The sequence below is a fragment of the Neodiprion fabricii genome, chromosome 2 (assembly GCF_021155785.1).
Source record: "Neodiprion fabricii isolate iyNeoFabr1 chromosome 2, iyNeoFabr1.1, whole genome shotgun sequence".
Taxonomy (NCBI): Eukaryota; Metazoa; Arthropoda; class Insecta; order Hymenoptera; family Diprionidae; genus Neodiprion; species Neodiprion fabricii.
In genome coordinates this window covers 8,515,859-8,540,968 of record NC_060240.1, presented here as the reverse complement: position 1 = coordinate 8,540,968, position 25,110 = coordinate 8,515,859, and the positions used below count along the sequence as shown (strand labels likewise).

At 39.3% G+C, this 25,110-nt stretch overlaps 1 protein-coding gene across 2 annotated transcripts; it reads left to right on the top strand.

Annotated features, from left to right (window-relative positions):
* Positions 1-543: 543 nt before the first annotated feature.
* LOC124175012 lies at positions 544-25,110 on the top strand. Of its 2 annotated transcripts, none has more exons than XM_046554797.1 (4): positions 544-916; positions 18,240-21,334; positions 21,903-22,188; positions 22,267-25,110. In XM_046554797.1, exons 2-4 carry the CDS (start codon positions 18,989-18,991, stop codon positions 22,455-22,457), a joined length of 2,823 nt encoding a protein of 940 aa, XP_046410753.1. In that variant the 5' UTR covers positions 544-916; positions 18,240-18,988; the 3' UTR covers positions 22,458-25,110. The 2 variants fall into 2 exon arrangements, with proteins under 2 accessions (XP_046410753.1, XP_046410754.1); XM_046554798.1 differs by lacking the exon at positions 544-916 and adding an exon at positions 12,892-14,063.

Sequence of the window (25,110 nt, the reverse complement as noted above, 5' to 3'; positions counted from 1 at the left end):
CACGTGTATGGATGGCATATGTAACAACAAATGTCGTGGAACATCAGGCAGATATCCAATATATGATAATCGCATACGAGCGATAAGGGGGGGGAGTAGTCCAGACGAAGAGAAATCGATCCTCGAAGTTTCCGTTTTACCGAAAAGCAGCGATTGATAAATAGCGCGGCGGGGGGGGGGGGCGGGGGGGATAAAGTTGTCCTCTGTCCAATCTCGAAGGCATTCAATTGGGCTGACAAAGGCGCCACGGCACGGTGCGCAGCCACCGCATTGAACTGCAACGTGGGCCAGGAAAAGCATACAATCGTTGTTGCCGCTAGCAACTCATCGTCGCGACAGCAGCCGGCTTCAAGGCGCGGCAGGTATGGGGCGGTGAGGTGAGGTGTGAGTCTGGTGTAGAGACGAGCGCCCTCGACGAGGGGCAAGCAGAGTGGCGGGGATAGATAACGGCGTCGGCGGGAGGAGAGTTGCGGTTCGGCGCAGGCGCACTCTCCGAAAACTCGCCCTCTGATGAAAATATTCGCCGATCGTGAAACGTCTCAGGTCTCTGCAGTCAGCCTTCGTGCCAGCTCCGTACGTATTGTTGATCTGCCACGTATCGCCGGTATAACAGACTAGACGCGATATCGTTTTGTTTTCTAGTTACTCGTACCTACTGTGATCGACGGTCCGCCTTCTACTTTCGGCGAGCACGACCTTTTCTGACAAAGCGTCGCGCTCAATTTACACATTTTATATTTTTATTATACATCGGGATCTCGCGGTGTCCTTCGGTCGTTCACGCGTTATTAGCTGCCCTCTCAAGTCGCTCAAAATCCCCTCCCCTTCGCCCTTTACGAGGCTGCATATTTTACGAGGCTAACATGCAGGGTTCGACTGTTTTTTAGCATCCGGTCAAGGAGGTTCTATTTCAGCGGTAAGTAATCGGATCACATATATTTTACGATATCGCCCTACTAGCGGGTTGCAATACTAGATAATCCATGTATGCATGCAAATACATACATCGTATGTATCTACACAGCGAGCGCGTGTCGCGCGACTGCAAGGTGCGCTCATTGTTGACCTTTAACGAGCCGAAATTGTTCCTGTTATTACAATCCGACCGATATCCTCAATTACAATATCACATTATCAAACGTATTAAACCGGTCGGATAATTAATGTGTGTACCACGGCATGATGCTGAAAATCGATAAGTCTACCGTTGCTTACGTGTGCTGCGTGTATGTATGTTGAGATAAACAAAGTAAACCGCGCGTCGAGCAGCTGAGCGGCTTTCTAATACAACGTATTTACCACACACTCTCGCAGTCATGCGGGAACACACGTTGTGGAACACTTGTGTGGAATATATTTAGCGAGACATTCGTGCTGCGAAAATCACACAAAACCCTGACGAAAATGATTTCTACAATTTTCTACCAATTTTAGGGAAATTGGGACATTTCGTGAGATTTTGTAAAAATAATTATTCGTGTACAAAATTGTAAGTATTCATAGTTTCTCATGAAAACTTGTATTTTTCTAATAATAAATCTACAAGGTACCACAATTTTGAAAGAAAATTAACAATTTTTTATGATTAAAGTATACATATTTACTAAATAATACGAAATGTTTAAGTTTCTGTAAAAATTCCTAGTACTATAAATTTTCACCAACGATCCCACTGTAACTATGAGCGTGCTGTACACTATCGTCGAAATCTACTTATAGCATTCTATTCCTCTCTGATTTTAAATGTGTCGACACGCGGCCAGGAGGCAATGATTCAGCAAAGCAGATGCAAAATGTTCGCGAGGATGAAGCTAGTATCGTTACTGTAACGATGCATGTTTAGGGAAAATCTCTAATTCGCACCATTGAGACTTTCCGAAGTTCTTAGTAAAACATTATAAACAAAATATACACTGAATAGTGACTTTTTCTCTCCTGATGTATCGTTACGTTAACGTTAATAACTTCAGCCTAATGAATGTTTCTAGGTAACATAGTTCGTGCTGAACTCCGAATTCGCAATATTGCGTGGCCTTTGGTCTATTTGCCTCAGTTAGTCGATTCGATTGTCTGATAATTGGTCAACTCCGACTCGTGTGTATTTGTAAACGAGTAAGATCGCGTGCGAAGTGTCAATTGTCGCGATACAAGCTTGTAAATAAGTCGTTACCCTCACAGCTGATCGGTGCTATAACACGGTTCCTGTTAAACGGGTAAATTTCATCATATTGAAGTTAGTAACGTTATCGTAACGATTCATACTGAGGAAAAACGGTCATTCCGCGATTTTGGAATTGTCTGAAATTCAGTAAACCGTAATAAAACAAATCACACTCATATTTAGAGACGAATAGTCGAATAAAAACGTGTAGTATTTTGATTTTTCTCATTTCGCGTCAATCGCGATTACATTATTTTTTATAACGTGTATAACCAAACACGTTCGTTTTCATGCTCTGACTCTATGTCAAGGTCGGCATTCATTTACTCTGTTTACTCTCAACGTTTACCTATGCCATTTCTCTGTTAAATACTTGTGCGCACAAGTGACTCGACGAAAATTTGGCAGACGACAAGCGATTATGTCGATGGATTATTTACTCCTTATATAATTATTATCTATTGAATTTTCCGGAAATATTCCCTCGACGAAAAGGGGGGAAAAGATAAAAAAAATACCCGTCGACGAGGCGCCGAGGTCGATTTAAACGAAATTAAACCACCCTGACGCATGACGCTGAGACAACTGCATCGCATACCGGGAACTGATCGATATGATGTGGTGTAATTTTATCGATGGACATTGTTTGAACGAGTAATAGCTTATCGTCGGGTGCAGCAAGCTTGCTCGGGCTTGTACGTTAGAGTGGTTCTTAGTGAGGTTGTTTATTAATTTTTACGCTCACAGGGGCTTAAACGCTTACAAATTAATCAAAGAAAGTTCCCTGAAAATTTGAGCTCTCTAGATCAACTCTAAGATAGTCCGCTTTGCGATCGAAGTATCTTGTGGAAATAACGTGGGAAAAACTTTTTTTTCTCTTTGAAATTTTATAAGTCGTTGAGAGATATACCGAAAATAATGGGAAATTGAACGCTCTACAAAAAACAGCTGATACATAAAATTCGTAAATGATGATAATTAATTAACGAATTTGATTGAACTTTGAACGTTAGTTAACATGTGAATTTTACGCATCAGAGTTTTTTTCGCAGAGCATTTAATTCTCTACAAAAATAACTATTTTTCATTATATTCCGGTTTATTTGTCGAGGACTTGTAAAATTTCAAAGAGCAAAACCCGTTTTTTGCCACAAGGAAAAAAGCAAAAAATATATATTTTTGTTTTCAAAGATTGTGAAACGATTATTCAATTTTATTTGTCATTAAAAATATTTTACAGTTTCAATGTAATTTATGCATTTAACAGTATGGATTTTCACTCGAGATTTTACGCACTTTGTTATTTATTTCTCGTCTTGCGTGTTATTATGCATATTTATTCAGCTAGTTATTGTTCACGAAAAACCGGTACTATGAAGAAAACAACCAGTCTCACAATTTAAAGCCCCACTTCATCTCTGTACTACAATTTGAAGTGAATATAATACAACGGGGTGCGCAACTTCGGCGAATTATAAGTGGAAAAATACTGGATTATATGCGTAGATCATACCGCCTCTATAAATAAAGGTGGAAAGAGAAACGGCGAGGGAATGCGAGAGAAAGATTTTGTGTTAGATTAGATCGCAAATATTTTCTTCATGTAGTTCCTACAAGTTGCGAGGTGTATCTGCATACAGATCGATAGAAGTCTGAACAGTGAAGTTGAACCTAATTTTACCGATACGAACATGTATCGTCGTAAAAAGATGTTTCAAACTTACGAATCTCAAGCAAATGCTTCTGTCTAGTGATTATAAATACCGTTAGATTTAATTCAGTGTATAGTTGTTCAATCATTCATTGGAATGACTGTTTTGCTGACCGTAGTCTCATATTGTATACCTACGAGTAAACAAACGTTTTGGGAGAAATAAGCTAGCTTTTTGTCAGAACGATGGGAAATTGGGAGTTGATGGGAAATGTATACGGGGCACTCCATAACACTTCGGCCTGGGTCTGACCCTTGACCTCTCGGATTGGGCCCGCGATTTTTTATGTAATTGTTCTCACTTTCAACGACACTCGGTTTTTTTTTTTAGAGTTTAGCGACTATTTGAATTTTGTACAATTTTTCAAAACGACTTCGGTATGACGAATCCAATTCAGAAAATTTGGTGTAACCTGATTTCAGATTCGTAATCGCCGACTCCAAAAGCCATAGAATACTATCTTGTTACAAAAGTTGACTCGGTACAATAATGTGTGACTCTGAAAATTAAGATAATCCATAATTCGTGAAAAAACAAGCATTGATTCATTAAAGTTGGAGAAATTCTATTAACACAAATTCAGTCCCCAGTCAACGTCAGTTCGGTCGTTTAAACTTCGAGATTTCAACATTGTTTTATTTTTGTTAATTTAGTTTTTACTGGAACTTCAATATTGTGAGAGAATAAAAATAGCATTATGAAAAGACTAAACATAGAACGACGAGAAATTCGAAAAACTACGCAACTGTTCCTCTTTTTTCCCCCCCCGAGGATTGACGTCACCTGCAGAGCAGAGGTCTTGTATTTAAGACCGAGTAAACTTGGGCTCGCAATATTTTTAGGTCAGTCACACGCACGTTGTACTATCTATAAAACAAGCGTGAGAATACGCGAGCAGCAGAAAGGTCTTCCAATCGCGCGTTGACGCGGAAATATTTCGCGGTAATATCAGGGTTTCGAATTATTCGGCCGATCCGATTTTTCCGTACAAAAGAAAAAAAAAAAAAAAAAAGAGAAAGTGATTGTAACGAAAATGGAAAATCGGTGATAGTCTTAAGGACGTATCAAGCGTACGATCCGGTCAAACAGCTGTAAAAATAGAAGTGTGATATAACGATGATTCGAAGGTGAATCGAGTTGAATTTAGGTGATAAAAATATTGTCTTAATTTGGTAAAGAAATTTCAAAAAATCGTCACTAACAAGACATCGATTTCAATGAAGTAGGGCTCATTTTGTCGGTAAATGAATTCTCTGCAAATTTACAAAATCAACTTTTGGGTATGGATGGAGTATTTTTTATCAAGGCAATGGTTTGCTGTTCATTACCCATAATTATTTTATTAATCCTGTTCTTTTGATCAACTAAAAAGCTCAATAGAACATATGACTTTATTGATTTGTAGAGGAAGCATTCTCGGTCAAAATGAGAACTAGTTCATTGAAATCGTTGGAACGATCCAAGCTTTTTAGAAATGCTTGGAATACTGGCATCTCTTTAAACTCATTGATAGTTATCATATTGTACCTGTAATTTATAGATTATGTAACATATATTTATGTTAAAAAAAAATATTTTCTGTTCTAAGGGAATATTATTTCACCTAAATTTAAGTCGGTGCACCTTCTAATCTTCGTTACCTGCGATCGGTAAGTACGGTGCGGAAAAAACGCGGCGATTTAAAAGCAAGATAAGAAAAGGTTCGGCTAGATGGCGCGGAGCTAACTATGGCATACAAATCTTATTCAACGTCGCATAATGTGTTTGCTCGTTGATAAAGGTTTCTTTTTTCTTTACACGACGACGCTATGCGGTACTTTTGTAAAATTATGATAAATTTTTTTAAGAAATAAATTGATTCAATTCAAGTCCGCTATAAAAGTCGGAGTTCTGAAGCTTCGGGATTTTTTTCGCTTCTTTGATTGGAGCAAAAAAAGAAAGACTGTATTAAATAACGGATATGCGAATCGATTTTTAAGCAAAGTTCGTAGTCCTCATAATTTTTGTCGAATTTTAAAGTACGTGAAGGATGAAGATCGGTATACCTGAAATTAATAAAATTCAGCAACATTGAATGTCTTTGACGTACAGTTTACTATTGATAACTTATTCTAGTTGTAGAACATTTACTTGGGAAAAGAGGTTTAATTTCGATTGTACGAAAGATTGTAGGATTGTAATCAGCAATTTGTATGAAAAAAGAAATTTCATTTTCCTACGCTATGAATCTTTTTGATACACTTTTTTTTACTAATAAAGAAATACTTTAGGAGAAATTACGATGCAGAAAAATCACTCCATTCGTTTTTATTCATAAGAAATTTCAATGTAGCTGGTGAAGTAAAATAATGCGGCAGAAGTTCTTTTTAAATCTTCCATACGACGTATTTTTTCGTATAACGACGTAATTATATTCGTATAAAGATGAAGAATAGGAACGAGATGGAAAAATAAATTAAGCTATAAACCTATAAAGCTTATGGAAAATCATTAGAGAAACAATAATCATCCGGCACTAATTCATAAATACGTATGCATACAGGGTGGGCGAAAAAACCAAACCAATTTAAAACACGAATAAAATCCAAACGCGACGATGGATTTTTAAAATCTTTTCTTTTTTTTTTCTTTACTTGAAATCAGAAAAATAAACCTTTCGTTTCGCGTTTGAAATTTTGAAAAATCATCACTTCTTCCTAAGATACACAAAAGTCGCTGGGAGGATGTAAAAACGATTTATTAAAGAATGTTCAACTTAATTTCCAACGCGTTCGGATTTTATCAGTGTTTTAAATCGGTCCGTGTGTTTTTTTTTTTTTTTTTTTTTTTCTGGCCCGCCCTGCACGTACACAAAACGTGTGAATTACTGTGATTAGGTCAGACTGTGCATAAATTGGACCTTACATAATTGGTTCCGGCGTTTTGGCCTGATTGAGACCCCGCCTAGCTCTCGGCAAATTTTGATCAGCATTCATTCGTCGATCCGCCTAGAATGTAATCAAAAACGCGGAAGCACTGCGGTGCGGCACTTGACGTCTTTTTCTCCCCCCTTTTTTTCTCTTGAAACCACATTGTTTTATTTTTCATTCGCATCCATCTCACGCAAAATCGCAATTATCGCTCATCCATTGTATATTAAAATTTCCGTTTTTTGGTTATTCAACATTCCTTATATAACACCGGATTTCAGGTATATAATATCTATGGCAATAATAAACGTAACAATAACATCAAACATGGCAGTAATTTAACAATACGAAGAAATAAAATGATGAAAAACAATAATAATAAGTTTAATTGAAGGGGAGGTTGGCGTTTGGTTATAATAATATTGTGACAGCCTTAGAGCTTGAAATCTTTAAGTATTTCTGAATGGTGCTGACGCAAGACAAGCTTAACTGCTTTTATTCATGTCCAATTATTGTCTGTGCGTATGAAAGGTCAACAAAAGTTGGGCTGGTAGAAGACTCGCCATATACTGACCATTCTTAAAATATACAAGCACAACTTCCCTTGGTCATATATATATATATATATATATATATATATATATGCATATATATTATACACATCCTCGACATTGATATTCGACCTTAGACCATATCTCGAATTTGTTTGAAACGGATACGTGCTGTGACGATCTTGGGCGAAGTATTCAATTTATTGGAAATTCGATGGATCTTTATCTACAAGTTTTTCAACCTCAGAAATTTTTTCTACCCCTGCGGTACATAAGAGAGAATGAGAACAATTTTTCTGATTATGCATGTTAAACTACGGTAAAAAGTTTCGAGTATACCGAAGAATTGACATTTCACAAGTTTGAGAGTTTTATTTATTTATTTATTTATTTTTTTTGTAAGAATTTACAATCGTTACGTGAATTTTCCGTCACGGGTATAAGCTTTGATGTTTAATTTATAGTATGCGATAACTGTGGAAACTAATCGTCACGTGTATTATTTGAAAGTGAGGAAATATTATTACGTAAGAATTTTCAAGCATCTCTCGTATAAGATGTCGTAAAATAATAATTACTACTAAAGCGTCGTGTACAAAAATACCGTACTTTTTCTATCATCTTTTTTTTTTTTGCAAGATTTTCTATCACACCTCTAACGAGCACCTAGTATTGTACAGAAGAAATCTTTTATAATACTTACGACCGATGTAATACGATACGTCGCATATCTTCTAGAAGAGACGCTTAGACCTCTCGGTGACCCGAGAAACGCCTGGCCCAGATAATATTCGGCATAATATATACAACAGTGTTATTATATATGTACAGAGTAACAAACTTAGCCTCGAGTTTATTCGTTGCTGTCCTCTTCGGTTGTTTTGCGATTTTTAACAAGGTCTCGGGTTCTCCACGATCATCGCAAACTTTCGCGGAAAAATTCATCGCAAACGGCATTTTATCAATTTTTCGAGAGTCTTCGAAGGAACAAATTTTTTCACTTTTTTCTTAGCCTTTTTTATAGATTTCCTTGACAGTGAATTCAATGATATATAGCGTTATACTTTATACAGAGTCATAAACCACCTCCCATGCAGAGTTACCAAAAGTGAAGGTTTGCACAAGGATCGGTCAGTATCAACTGTAATAAGCGACATAAGCGACCTTAAACTGGCCATGAGCCAGTCCTTGAACTTCCCCTTCTCACACTGCAGGTTCCAAGTTCATAGAGAAAAATAAATAATAATATCCAATTAGAATTTCGAACTACAAATTGAGATTCGTGACTACCGATTTTAAAGCCTTCGAATACCATGTCACATGAAAATATGACGAGTTTTTTTTTTTTTTTATTCCGAACCACTGTAATGGATCCATCATCATAAATTTTCGAACTCTGACCTTGGATTCGTTATCGGTGACTCAAAAAAGCTCCGCCTATCGATTTCTACCAAAATCGAATTATTTTTTAGACTTTTTTTCTACCATATTGGATCGCCAATAGAGTTGATTCTATAGACCTTTAAACTTTGAGATCTAGTAAGAACTCAACTTTTCATCCTCGGGGTGGTTACAATAACTTGCCTTTTTTTTTCACTGAAACCAGAGAAATGGTAAGTTCAAAGGAGAGAAAAAAAAGGAAAAACATTATATTTCCTTGTAGGAGGATCCGGATCACCATTTTATCATTGAACTTGCGGAATCTGAAAACTATGTACTCGATGAAGTCTATCGCCGATGAAGTAATTGCCTTGTTTTATCTTCAGGTACTTTATTTTTATCTGACGAGGGTAGGTTGCATTACATGATAATACAGTGTAAGTAATGGCAGGTCACAAAGATCTTTAGTTGAATATTATCTCATCATGGAAACGCGTTTTATATAATGCAGGACGGATTAGACCGATTTCAATTTTTTCTCCAACATCACGAATCCTGTTCAGTAGAGTGTCCCAAAAAAACCGACTATTTTTTTTTTTCAAAGAACATTGAAAAATCGTCAGAGTATCTCTAGAAAATGACCCTGTGAAAATATAAGCTCTTAATATTAATATTTAGAGGTGGCGATTTGTAATTTTCTATTTCCCATTTAAATAACATGGGAAAATTTTTTTTTGAACTTTGGAATTTTGTGATGGGATAACGAGCTACTTCATAAGTATGACAAAATCAGGTCTTATAGGAAATTTGATGCTCTACAAAAAAGGTCTGATTGACATTTTGCGTAAATCCAGCCGTTTCAAAAATATCGAGCCTCAAACTTCGGACTGTTTAAAATTATGCTTTTTTTTTCGTAAATACAAAAAAAATTAATTTATATGTATTATAAACCCAGAATTATCAACTGAAGAATAAATATAAGAATAAATATATGCATATATTTATTGTTCAGTTGATAATTCTGGGTTTATAATACATATAAATTAATTTTGGTTGTATTTACGAAAAAAAAAGCATAATTTTAAACAGTCCGAAGTTTGAGGCTCGATATTTTTGAAACGGCTGGATTTACGCAAAATGTCAATCAGACCTTTTTTGTAGAGCATCAAATTTCCTATAAGACCTGATTTTGTCATACTTATGAAGTAGCTCGTTATCCCATCACAAAATTCCAAAGTTCAAAAAAAAATTTTCCCATGTTATTTAAATGGGAAATAGAAAATTACAAATCGCCACCTCTAAATATTAATATTAAGAGCTTATATTTTCACGGGGTCATTTTCTAGAGATACTCTGACGATTTTTCAATGTTCTTTGAAAAAAAAAAAATAGTCGGTTTTTTTGGGACACTCTACTGTTCAGCCTTCGTATCAGAGAATTTAACACGTAAAAGTCGCAGAGCCGACAAAAACAAAATTTGATTAACTCGTAATTCCCGGATTGCCTTGGGCAATGGAATCATTAACGTTATGATACATCGGAATCTCGTCGACTTCTGTATATCTTACAGTTGTATTATTACTGCGTAAAAATTGTTGTAAATTGGTAGAGATTCAGCTTCCAGAGAAATTAGAGTTGTTATTTTATTCCTAACCGTGATACTCCGTGTTTAAACTATGATAATCGACGGTTCACAATTCGACGTTTGTACTATACACTAATATTCGTGGTAATTCAATTACCGACTGGAGTTGATGATCTGCAGCTTTCACTCGTATCATCGTGCCAACTGCTGTAGGAACGACCTCGTAGGCGTACTTAATGCGAACGATGGATGTCAAGCGGTTATTCCACACTCGAGTTGCGAGTAACTACTTACTCGGGAAATATTTTAATGATTCGACGAAAGAATGATGTGAATTTTAGAGAATTAGATTAACCAACAGCGTCTGCTGATAGGAAGTTGAAAAAGAGAGGGCGTGCGTCTAGCGAAAACTAGCTCTTGGATGTATCTATCTACGTAATTCGTACGCTGAATTCGTTTTAGGTTAATTTGAAAATCGGCTTTTCAGAGATTTTCTCTGTTTTTCTACAACCTCTGTACTTACGCATAACATACACAAAAATAAACAATAGTACACTCGTGTCTTATCTGCCAAAAGAGATAGTGTAATCAGCTTTTGTTCTTGATTGAACTCTGGTCTTTACGTCCGTTTACCAAGCGATGCAGTTGCTGCTGCTGCCGGGGATAAGGTACGGTAATCAAATGTTGCGTACTGCGCGTTTCTATCTACAATACAACGAGCCAAAGTCATTGCTTCCGATGATTGTATCAACAATAGGGTTCGTTATCCTCGAACTGGTTGTCCAGGGTGTAGTTACTGTTCAGAGGAATCTCGGAATGCCCGAAATTATCAATCGCAAAGTTGGAACTGGTTCAGGGGAAATATCAGGCTGAAGTTTGCACCATTATCGTAACGATGTCCCCGTAGAAAAAGTCCTGGGATTACCTGAAAGTTAACAAACCGTTGATACAGCATCGACAAACTCGGATTTTCTAAAGTCAACTTTTTCAGTTATTCCAAATGTACGAAATATAATTTTTTTGATTCAACGTTTCGATACGTTAACGTTGCTAGTTTCAGCCTCTTGGGGAAATGACGGATTTAGATTTTACGGCCTTGGTACAACTTGGGGAATACCATAGATGGTTTTTTTGCGGACGTGAATCAGCAATGAACCGAGGAACGGCAAAACCGATTATGGCTGTAAAGGAAGTACAGCGAATGTAATTCTGTTATTATTGTATAATTCACTGAATTATCGTGAATTATTATATAATGATATAAATTATACATACCATACGGTGGCACAGTACTTGAGTTGTCAAGTCCAAGTTGTTGCAGATCTTACAATTTTGTTTTCACACATTTCACACGGTTTGTACACGAAATAAGAAATGATGTTGAAGCTACATTGCGACAACAGTGAAACTGTCTTTATTTGTTTGCTGCTGCCTCATATTCTTTACGTAAACAATATCGTGTTTATTAACCTAATCAAACAATAAAAAATTCATGACAAATGTAACAATGTTTTTTGTTTCAATACAAACAGTGAAGTAAAATTTACCGTTTCTTTCTTCAATCACAGATTCATCTCAAATTTTTAACACAGATTTCTTGGATAAATTATTCTCTTAATCTGGATATCAGACTGTCTTATAATCATCGAATATTGCTTACCGGCGAGTATAAGAAAAAGTTGGGAATTTTATAAAAAAAATTTGAACCTTAACTTTAACTGACGGTTTTACATTTCATTTTTATTCTTCTTCCAAACATGAAATCGAGGCCAACAGGATAAACTACTCAAGAATATTGTATCCAAATTTGAAGTTAGTCGGTTTATCTGCTCTCGAGATATAATCGTGGTTAACGAAAAGCTTGTCACATAGGGTTGTCGTCGGGCGGAATAAATTTCCATAAAAAAATTGGTAAAAGCAAAGAGTAATTGAATCAAATTAATCGTTATCTATAATAGATGTAAATTCCCGAACTCCATGCCTCTGGCCAATTCACCAATTTTTTCACCATGGGAAGAAACTTCGCCCCGTCCGACACCCTGCTAATTAGGAATATTCGATTCTGAATCGATGTTTTGTACCGATTCTCCACCATTTGATTTTCGCGAGAATCGATTTTTATAGGCTGGAATCGATTATTTTACGTACTTCCGTGTTGCGTGTTGCGGGTTCCAAGGCAACATGACAATGAAAAATTTTATTATACCGAGGCACGTGAAAATATTCGAGTGCGAGAACGCCGCACTTAATTCGGCCAATATTTGCGGGGCCGTCTTAGGGTTTGTATTTTGGTTATTCGCTTGGCTTTACGTTTCGATCATTCGCTTAGTTTGGAGTTTGGCTTTTTTGGGGCACGTGTCACGAAAACATGAATTTGCACCACGATCTTTATTAGAATCGATTTTCACACGTCGATTTCTTACAAAAGATTCGAATATTCCCATCCCGCTTAGCTTCCCGCGTCTGGAGATGCGCAACGAGGATGCGCAGACGCGTGAACGTGCACGCGCTTTTACTTCGACGGATCGAAGAACGACGCGAAGAAGTGGGGCGATTGAGAAGCGAGTGCAAGCGAGTGAACGCTCGCGCGGCCGCGTGCGCCGCTCGGCTATAATCCAACGAGTGTCAGTATTCGCCGCGCAGTCCTGACAAGTGTTCACTTTCTTCGCGCGCCGTAACCGCAACTTCCGTACCGTCTCTGAGACGACTCTGTTTACGATTTTCCTGCCCAATTCCGATTTGCAAAAACGAAGGGACGGGGCGTGTGAGGTGTGACGTATTTTCCGGCGATTCTACTCGATAAGAAAATTTCAAAAATCAAGAAAGAGAAGTCCCGTTGGGGGGCAGACTTGAAACAAGAATTCACTGCCAAAAGAACGCTCCGAGTTGTCAGACTGTATGCAAACGTAAAAGATCCAATGTGCACAATCGTTCGTTGTCTAAACTCGACGTAACGGCATCTGCATGTTGACGCAAAGGTGAAGAAGTATCGGTATTATTAACTGGTTCAACCGGTCGCTGAAATCGTTTTACCAAGTGCAGAAGTTGGAGTAAGGCACCTTTGGTAGACCTTGTGGTCCCATTCTAAGGAGACGATACACCCGGCAGAGTAAAGTTTTGGCAAACTTAGACGCTACCTCTTCTGCCCAACGACTTACGGCATAAACATTCTACCGACTGTAACCAGTTTCGTGAAAGGATTATAACCGTACAGTAGTTACCTTATACCAACTTTTCAAGTGCTTCGCATGTATAAGACATCGGACTACCTTGCGGCAGTGATTATTGTCGTTACGTACCGTATACGCGCATCGCGATGCATCTATGAACAGTTACGGGTTCACCACGACAACTGCTGCATCGACGGGTTTTGATCAAATTTAAGTATCGCTGCTGTTGCTGTTGCTGCCCCATAATGTTTGCAGTGTTAAAGTTATGCGAATCGGATTGTGTATTTTGCAGGACGGTGGATCTAACTTGAAATGTTGCAACAACAGATGTTTTATTATTTATGTTTATTAGTTGTCCGTTGAAATTGGATCGGACAAGTTCCCCTGAACAATAATTCCGCCACCCTCTCACCCTCGGCATTTAGCAAACGGGTCGTAACCTGCACGGAGGATACTGGTTTTTGGCGATCTGATTCGCGTGTGCAGCATCGCGAGTTCCGAACAGTCTTCATTCCCCGATTCGTGCAGCCCTGAAGAGAGACTCAGGAAAATTATTATCACCGACTTTGATAGCACGTGCACTCGACGAGAAATGGTTTGTTGTATTTTTTTCACTCAATTTCAAACTCTCATTATTAATTATCAAATAAAAGGGTTTTTCCTCGCGATAAATCGAACACTCCACGACAAAGATTTGACCTCCGCGAGAAAGCTTGTATATTATCCGAACGTGTGCTGTACCGGCGGCTAAACCATTGGCACTTCTCTTTCACGATGCCGGGAGACCGACGGATTGATAAAAGGTGACGATATTGTCTGCCGCTACTGTTGGTTCGTTTTGTTATCGCGATAAGAGGACAGCGTAATGTGTTTGTATACACGAATTCACGTCTTTGGTAAACTGTTCGCGAAAATATCCTCATCTTCACTGTTTCGGCATCTGACAGAAGGCAAAGGCGTAACTTTAGGGTAATCAACGGATAATGCGTGATGGAAGTTGAAAGTCGTTGACACGATTTCTTCGAACATGTTAATTGAAATGATTGTGTTGATTTGGTTATCATTACGTCTGGAAGCTCGTGAGTATAATCATTAACATAATTCAAACACGACGCAGAACGAATGTTGATCACAGAAAAGTATATTTGAACAGGACTTGGCTGACTTCGGAAATCTTCTTGTTTCGGTAAAGTAGGCAATGCCTAACGTTCTTACTAACAGTACCAACTGATATTGTGTGTATTTCGATCGAGGTAAGATACTCTTCGCACCATTCGATTTTTCGAAATATCCTCATATGCAGACTCTGGAAGGTTTCACCGAACGATTTGCAACAGTTTGCCACATGGCTTGTTTCAAGAAGGAAACATCGTCGCGATCTCCGATATCAAATGTCTACGCGTGTCTTATCTCGAAGAGCGAGACGACAGCGTGAAAGCCGAATGCCTCGAGCTTATTGCGATCAGTCCTGTTCTCAAGAATTAACCTAATGCATCGGAAGGCAACCTGACCTTATTCGATGACTCGATATTCTCTCGAACACATCGGGAGGTTGGATTGGTTACGAAAATTATTGATTATTGAGGTCTGAGATCAATCGTGCATGTGTAAGGAGTTGCGGCTTGTTGCGTTAATTACGGCACCACGTGAGCCTAGTTTATCGATTGATACTGATGATTGCAATGGCGGTGACGAGATTCATTTATATGCGTAATAGTACGCTTTCAGCGCAGATAATTTTAAAAGATCGTTTGTCGTACGCGGCAAGTCGAACGCGCTGACGTTGATACTATCAGCTCCGTGGAGTACTCTCGAAATATGTCTTCTCACTTATGATAAGAAGCTTTATCGTTGGTGTTGTATTTGACGCGATATGAAACGACTCTACGAATCATATCAAATCCCCACGTTTCTCGATCAACGCCGAGACCAAGAGAGACCATGTCCAGAGGTGGAAGAAGTTGAACTATAACCGGACTTTGTGGCCGGCTGACTCTCTTTTACGCGTATGTTTCGTCTGCTCTTTACAGAACCATCGGAAACCATTTGCCATAGAATTTTGTGCACATATTCGTAGAAATAAGAAATTTTGCTTAGATTGTGTTCAGGCACTATGACAGTAAGGTTCTTTTGTTTCGTCGCGCAGACGTGTGAACCCAATGTAGGACATTGTCTTCGACATTATCTTATTGACGCCGACTGATACTTACTTTGTTATCTTTGGCTTTTCGCCACGTGGTACTTCAAGGCCAATGGTCAACGGTACGCGAAGACTTGAATTATAGATGGAGAGAATATGGTTCGTTTGGAGTCTTTTTATGTTTGGTACTAGGATCTTGATTTCGGGACGAGTTGTTGTAATCGTCATTTCAAGCCTGGTTGTTTAGCCTCGAGTATTCGGTTTTCGATTTCTCATATATTCACTTCACTTTACCAACGATCGAGATAGTTGCAATAGGTACTATTTTCCTTCGGTGTCTGCTATTCTAACCATGTAGCTTGTCATCATAAACTCTGGCAGACAAGAGATTGTCCAAAGCTCGACTGATTCGGTACGATTTTAATAACTTTGGAAACTATAGAGAGTAAATAGGTATGTAGACGTATATAGGATTTTGGAAACAGGAAGCAAGGCTTGTGCGTATCGTCAAATGACTAATACCACAATGTTCATCACACTTGCGTGGGTTGAGTCAAGCACGCATTTGCCGTCATAGTAATCGAGGAATTACCCCGTCGATCTTCTTCGTGACCGGAAGTATTTAGCTGGAACTTTTAACCAGCCTCGTGCGCAGAGTCGAAATTTAAATGACACAGCTGCTGACATTTTTTACAGCCATATTTTCAAGAGTAATCTACTGCTGAAGGTTGGACTAATTAAATAACAAAATTAGATTCGACTCAGTTTAAAATTGAATCTTGAAAGCATAAGGAAAGACCTCTGGTTAATTATCGGACGAATTTGTGACGTGATGAGATATGACATAAAGAGGAGGTAAAATCTAAGGAGTACGATACCGACGTCAAGATGGCGTGAGGCTTGCAATGTACGTCCGTGTTGAGTCTGCAGCCCGAATGGTTAAATCCTTAAATTGGTAGCAACTCAATCACAATGAAGTCCGCTTACAATCGCCAACTCTAACTACCCGCAACCACTGACTGACCATACTATCCGGAACATCTATCGTCCACTTACTTTATACATAGGTGCATATAGTTGTGAATCAACACTCGGAGAATAAGCATGTGTAATCGCAATGTTCGTACAATATTTATTCGCATAAGGTACCGTAGAGGTTCTCGCAAGAACAGCATCTGTTCATTTTTCCTTCATAACTGTTATCATCCCTTGCGTGTCGACGTAAATAGGGAGAGGATCGTGCTGCTATTAGATGGTATTGCCATTTGTCGATTTGTTTCGTGTCTTCGTCCAATCTCTCGGGAGGAATGCGGAATACTTGTCAATACCTGCGGAAATGAGTCCCCAAGGTCTTCAACCCAAGAACCGTTCTTGGTAGCAATCAATGCAAAGATCGCTGAGAGAGTGTAAATCATTAAAACTTGTTACTTGTACCATGTATCATATGTACCTGCGGGGATATCGCGATCGAGATTATAACAAAATACTGCTTATCGTTCATCGTTGACATACCTAGAATTTGTTCTTTAGTGGAATTTCGTTGTGAATTGATTATAATTGTGTTATTCTGTATTTGCGATAAAAGACCTTGGTAAGACCGGAGCGAAGTAATTGGTGTTGGTTAAGAGTTCCGAAACAATAAGAACGTTTTATTATTATACACCTGCGGCTGCTTATACTTTTTAGGTAGGTACAGGTGCCTTTTGGTCCAAAGCCAGCGACCCGAGTGCTCATCCAAATTTATTTTCGTCCCCATATGCATATGTATAATTATATATATATATATATATATATACATATACATATATATGTATAAATACGATCTCAGAGGTTCGATTCCACCTGTAGGAACTCTTTTTAGTATATTACTGATTGAAATTTGTTCACTAACGATCGCACGTCTCGTTTCTCATGGTGTGTGCTTATAGCTCCTTGAGAATTTTTTTCTAAACGATATAATAACGGCGGCCTTCTTGTTGTACGCGTTATAATTATTTAGCGGTATGACGACTTTTTCAGGTATATTCAATGTACGCAGAAGCGTTTATAACGAAATGTTAAAGTTTGTCTAAATCGCCAATGCCGGTTTTCCATCTAACCTACAAGACCGATGCGTGCTTGCACGGTGGACATCTCGATATTTATTTATGTCGGTAGGTACCGACCATGACCGCAAGGAATCTGTAGATCGTTAGAATCGCTCGGATTACATGTGCCTAACCACTATAATACCGAGCGAGACGAAGGGCGGTGTACAAATAGAAATGGATAGATACTACCTTATGGTTTATTGATCTTTTAGCAAGGAAGGAAAAAGGTAGAAATAGACTGAGAGAAAGTGAGGTTGGGATTAGATTAGGCTGTTGGATTTATTATACGCTGATTGACTCGGAACCAACAGTGTTGAAATTTTATTACGATGAGGTAGACACAGTTTTATCAACATTTTATTGGATACTTACCCTGCAGCTCGTTCCTCGGATCCAACTCGAGGTTTGCATGTAACGTTAGGCTTATACCTGTAGATAAGAATACGATTCAGTAAAAATATCACGCTAGAGGCGCGGTTTTTTGTTCGAATCGAATCTTGAAATATTGTTAAAGCGTTATACGATTATTGTTTTATTTCAGTGCACGTCTGCAGAGAAGCGAAAGTATTGTCCGCCGTATGGGTGCCTGGGATAGAAATTGGTTCGAGGACGTGGGCGTTGGAACGACTCGTCGTGGGTCCGAGAACGTCGGGGTCTGCAGTTGCGATGGTGGCGGGAGCCAAATACAGGATCTACTTCCATCATCACTGTTGCTGCTGCGTCGTCAGTTCACCAGGGAGTTGTACGAGTGGCCGATTCAGCCGTTGTTTAGATCAAGGACGAAATTAAATAAAAAGAAAGAATAAAGGGGAAGATCTAAGAAGAGAATAAATTAAAGTTCTAGAACAAGTAATCCTAATGTTGATAGTAATGGTATGAAGTTTCGATGTTCTCGGTTACAATCGATGTTGACGTATTGCCTTTAACCCCCGAACGGGTAAGAAGTCTGGGTATATATAACTGCCTTATTTTGAATGAAGAAGATAATGAGTAGGAATAATAAGAGGAAAAAAACGGATACGGTTTGACGATATCGTTTAAAGTATTATTAATCGCGACAAGCGGGTGCGATAATTATTTGGTGCTAACGTGCGACCGTGTGCGTAGAAGGTATTAAAATAATAGCAGAAGTTTGGTAAAGAAGACAAAACAGAATTAATCCAAATATCGTACAGTACAATACTAGGACGGGGGAACAAGGGTGCTGGAAGAGAGAGAGAGAGAGACAGATCAAAATATACAGAAAGGGAGATAGACACACGGTGATAATAAAATTGCGATACGATTGCCATGGCTGACTGGACGCAGCTCAACGGTCAAACAGACACCATATCTTACGACTCGTCGAACGACAACGGTATATCCAATGCCAAAAATCATCTCGAGGCATCGATCAACGGGGATTACCGATCACAAGTGGCCAAGTATAATGGAAATGTCAAAGCTTCCAGCGAACCGAGCGAGGTGGACCATGAAAAGGAGGGTGAAAACGACCCTGCGTGTCGCGACGCCGGTGACAATCATCTGGCGGCGATTCTTCACGAAAAACCATTCGAGAATGAGGGGGTTCGTTACAGTTTCGAGAACGGTGTCACATCCGACAGCGAATGCGAGGGAATCCTGGATCAGAACGATGTCAAGCTGGAAGAATTAGGTGGAATAATCCGGGAGGAAGCGAGGCTGGAATTAGCCGAAAACTCGTCGAAGCGACCGAACAGTCTCTTCAAGGATGAGGTTTTCAGCCCGCGTCACCAATCCCTGGACGAAGCCGCCAGGATCTGCAATGATAAGAGTCGTTCGTACCTCGACAGTGGGGCGGTAACCAGACGGCGTGCTGGTAGCGCGGAAAAATTGGTCAATCGTAAATCGCCCAGGGACGACAAGCAGGTACACCACGTCCAGTTCAACAAGGACTCGAAGCAGTGCTCCGAGGACCCCCATCCTAGCCCCAGTGCTTCGATATCGACATCCAGCTCGAGCAGTTCGGAGGACAATTCGAGTTTGGCCCAATTCTCCGAGGCCAGACCGCCGGACGGTGGTTGGGGATGGGTCGTGGTCGCGGCGTCCTTCGTTGTGAACCTGATCGCCGATGGTATCACCTTCTCATTCGGCGTGATATACGTCGAGTTCCTGAATTACTTTGAGGAGGGTAAATCGAAGACCGCATGGATCGGGAGTCTCTTCATGGCGATGCCGTTGCTCTCCGGACCGATAGCCAGCTTCCTGACGGACAGATACGGGTGCAGGCGGGTCAGCATAGCCGGCAGCGTACTCGCTACGAGTGGCTTCGTCATCAGCTCATTCACCAACTCGATGGGCTTGCTGATATTCACCTTCGGTGTTATCGCCGGCTTCGGATTATCCCTGTGCTACGTTGCCGCGGTCGTAATAGTCGCCTACTACTTCGACAAGAGACGTTCGTTCGCCACCGGCCTTTCCGTCTGCGGAAGCGGCATCGGAACCTTCATATTCGCCCCGCTGACCCAGTACCTGCTGGTCGAGTACGGCTGGCGCGGGACGACTCTTATACTAGCTGGGCTCTTCTTCAATCTAGCGGTCTGCGGGTGTCTCATGCGTGATCTAGAGTGGACGACGACAAGGGCCAAGGCGAAGACCGCCGAGAGGCGGAAAAACCGCGAGAGAAAACGCTCCAAGATACAGAGTTCAAGCGCTGACTCGTTCTCTGGGACGAGCTCGGCCAAACCAAACAACAACCAGACCTCCCATGACCTCAAACGGAACTTCGCCTCGGCCAGTGCGGTCGGCATCTCCATTGACAATGAACGGGATGATGCTCATGGAAGAAGGTTCTCCAGTCTAGTCACTCTGCCGACCTTCGTTAAAAACGGCGAGAAGGTGCCGCTCGAGGTGCTCGAACTTTTGAGCACCCATAAGAACGTTTATAATGTTATACTACAGAACTATCCCAGTCTTCTCATATCGTCGAGGAGCTTCAGCGATTCAGGCAGACTTCACGAGCAGATCGACACTGTACCATCGGAAAGGTTCGTCGCTGGCTCCAACGAGCAGATGGACTCAAAGGACTCAGAGACGGCCAAGTCCACCGGTGTCCTGCACGTCCACCACGACCAGGTCACCGAGAACTCTAAACCAGCCAGGGACCAGGAGACTACCGCCAACCAAGACCAACGGCATCATTTGGACGCTGCGTATCTCTGGTGGCTCAAGAAAACACATCCAGATTGTCCCTTCCAGAGGGCAGCTATGCTCGATCATACCGCCTCGCGGAGACTGCCGACCGCATACTTCAAGGACATCAGGGTTCATCGGCACAGTCTTACCTACAGAGGAGCCATGCTAAACATCAAACGATATCGTCTTCGCGCCTCGAGCTGTCCTGACATTTATAGAAACTCGATGACTACCATAGCCAAAACGAAAATGGTCTGGTACGCCGGACTCTGGGAGTTCTGGGATCTCATTGTCGACATGCTTGATTTTTCACACTTTGCTGATCCCAGGTTTCTTCTATTTGCTATTAGCAATTTCCTGCTATACACTTGGTACGATGTTCCCTATGTTTATCTAACCGACAATGCTATCGAAGTTGGATTCAGCGAGAAGGATGCCTCCTATCTCATATCCGTTATCGGGATTGTCAACATGGTTGGCGAGGTAGGTTCTCTCGATTCCAATATCTTTTTTTCCTATTTCGTTCACTTCCCATCTTTCAGTCCTGAACTGATCAATCAAACGCTGAAATCAGAGTCGGCTCTCTCAATTCATTTACCCAATTTCCCGCCATTATCCGATAGCAACGATTGTCAGTTTCATTGTCAGACGGTAGATAAAAACCGACGGTATATGAATATTTGAATCTGTTGATCTTCCGTCAATCACGGAGCCGAGGCAAAGCTCTGGACGAATCATTTCGCCCGTTCTGAATCCGGAATTGTGTTTTTTTCATTTTATCGGAAAAGTCAATAACTCTTTTGCTCCGTCTCAACAGCCGAGCTTGTTTCGTCGTAACCCCAATTGGGAATTTTGAATTATTAAGTCACTTTCCTGTCCGGTCTCCAAGCGCGTTTCGGTAAAGCACATGGTGTGTAAGCTCTGTTCCTTTTAACGCTTTGGAAGACCCGAGGCTACTTTTAAGGTTTGCCGGATCCCAAAAACCAACTTCCCCAATCCCTCTCCTGGCGGAGTCAAACAATGTACGTAATTCCGGTTTAATGTTTTACAGATAATCCTCGGCTGGGCCGGAGATCGTGCTTGGGTGAACGCATCCCTGGTTTATGCGGTTTGTATGGGTCTTTGCGGAGCCGTAACCGCGCTGATTCCTCTGGTGGTTCACAATTATTACGGCCTCTGCGCAATAGCCGGTGCATTCGGGTTGTTCATAGCGGCGAATTACAGCCTCACCAGTATAATCCTCGTCGAGTTGATCACCCTGGAAAGGTTTACCAACGCCTATGGTCTTCTGCTGCTCGTTCAGGGTGTCGCCAATCTCATCGGTCCTCCACTTGCTGGTAAATTTTTTCACAAGGTCAAAAACAAAAGTTACTTTACACTAAAGATCGACATTCATTCGAATCTGTTTTTCATAGGTTGGCTGTACGACATCACGGGGACTTACAATCTCTCCTTCTATTTATCCGGATTCTTCATCGCTCTCAGCGGCGGTCTTCTAGTTATCGTACCGTTGATTGAGAAATATCGCGAATGGAAGGCTGAAAGCTGGGAGGAAGTTACTCCCGAAGTGACGAGCCAGGACTTCGAGAAAATGAACAGCGTTTAGAGCACCTTAGCACACATTATATAGTAATTTTGTTTCAATTAATTTATTATTTTCTTTTCTACAATGCATTTGCAGCGTTCTCAGTTTATGATCCACGATTCATGACGTATAATCGCTGCATAGAGCGAAATTGTAGAGATTTTCGATTCGTTATAGAAGTGATATGTAACGAATATCACAAAAGCCTTGATACTATGTCGTCAAAGCAATGAGGAAGCCTAGTCTTCTTTATTTTTTAAAATTTTTTGTCCACGTATTTGTATACATATATAATAGTAGGAAACCTTGTAATAGACGGAATTGATGATAACTGAATGATTACTGTTATTATTGTTGTTATTATTTAGGTACGTACTAGTATGCTGATGTAGATGATGATTTTTTTCTTTTCCTTTCGATAATAATGTCGCCCTACATCCTATGAAAACAGAGGTGCGTACCTGCACGTAATGTTCTATGTAGCCTATATACATACCCCGTAGACATATTGTACGTTCGTTACGTAGAGAAAAGAAAGTGAATCACAGTTATTATATTATCATGTATTTGGTTCAAATTGTCGTATATCGAAATGGAAGCGAATAATGCCGTTTCGAAATACATTGTCATATACACACCTAAATATATACGTGTACCTAATTTTAATTAACAATAAGACGATTTTGCGAGTATTCGACGCGACCGGTTTGTTAGTTAGTCCGTGTCCGCGATTATTCACTTGATATTGCTATCGTCAATTTCAATACTACAATATGTATATTCTCATGAAAAAACAAAAACAAAAATAAAGATAATTTGAGAGAAAGAAAAAAGAAGCAAAAACAAGAAAAAAAAAACATTTATCACTACGTAGCTGATTAATTTATATAATACAGAATAATGAAGCTTTCACGCAAGATTTCTGAATTGATTAACTACATTCAAAATACCGATTTTATTAAAAATCTATATATAGGGTACAATATGTCATATATTTCTATTCGGACAATCTATATATTAGATTTACGTGTATTCGTTCGCGGAAAAAAAAGAATATTGATAATAATAATAATTTTTCTTCCACCAATTTTTATAACGAACAAGTCTTAGAAAAACACGTTTGAACATTAAGATCTTAGTCGAATATTTGATAGATTCGAACTTACGAAAGCTATGGATATATCTTACAGGGTTTGTAGCATACATAGCGTAGTTATCGATTCGTATTTTGTTTCATTTGATTTCTTTTATCCATATTACATACCTATATCCAATTCCATATACATAAAACATCATTGCGTACCTTTCTATATTCATAGACCGTTCTTAGTGATATGAATTTTTTACCGTAGTTGGTTACATACGTAGCGTGAAAGAAAAATGATGCATGACAATTACAGCCGTTTAGCTAGCCTACGGCTTTTTTTTACGTCTCCGAATATGTACGAGAAAAGTTAATCGTATAGTAGTGGTAATAGTAATAATAATAATGATAATAATAATTACAAGATTCAATTAAATACAAAATTTATATAGTATTATATGTAAATACATACACATTGAATTCAATCCTATTGCGAAAAAAATTGGAAGTATAACACGTTACTCATAAAGTATACATATATATATATATATATATGTATATATATATACATACATATGGTAACTTTTTAATATAATAGCGAGTAGGTGTACACATGATATTATAACGTTAAGTACGTAAAAATACACAACAGTAGTATAAGGAGTTGCTCCAGTGACCACGTAGAATAGAAAATCGAAGTGGGGAATTTTTCAAGGTTCGATCGTTCGCTCGTCGGACCGCGTAGGGATTCATATCCTCAATCGAATACTGCGTACTTGTACCCTTAAATTTCTCATTCCTCTATATTATTCATTTAAGGGTTGCAGGATTGAAGATTGCAATCGACGCATGACGTGTAAAGTAATGGGAATCAAGATAGTACGTAGATAGTATTGTACGCTATTGTAGGTATCGTAGAAAGAGAAAAAGGGAGAAATTAACACGAAAAAAGATAAAGAGAAACAGGAGAACGCGGATGCGAAATCCGAATGGTGTGATGCGTGTAGACGGTTAGCCGATAGATAACTGATATTTCATCGATATAAGACCCTTCTGAATCTCAGGTTTATTAACTATACTATGTATTGTATACATCACTATAGATATTATGATACGTGAGAAGGAGGAGGAGGAAAATTCGCTCTAGCTATGTAACATGATTAATCAAGTCACATTACGAAAATTACTAAATTATATAATCTACTTATGTATAGATACACATGATATACATCGGTTTATTATTACCGGAGGCATTGATTAAAATTTAAAACGCATTGCTTTGTTACCGAGCTATAATATACATATTAACAAAGCAAAATAACGCGAAAGAGAAAGAAAAAGACAATGATCCAATCATTTTTTATCGCCTATTATTATTGATCAGAAATTCAGAGGTTGTACGAGGATAATAATGGTGATGATGATAATAATAACAATGGTGATTCTTTTAAGTTGTTAGTTTCTTATGACAGGAAACCTGTATATTTTTATTGTATGTACGCGATATACATACACGTACCGAAATAAGTACGTTGTAATTATGTTTGGAAAAAGAAGAAGAAGCGGAAAAAATACATGCGATTGCCAATA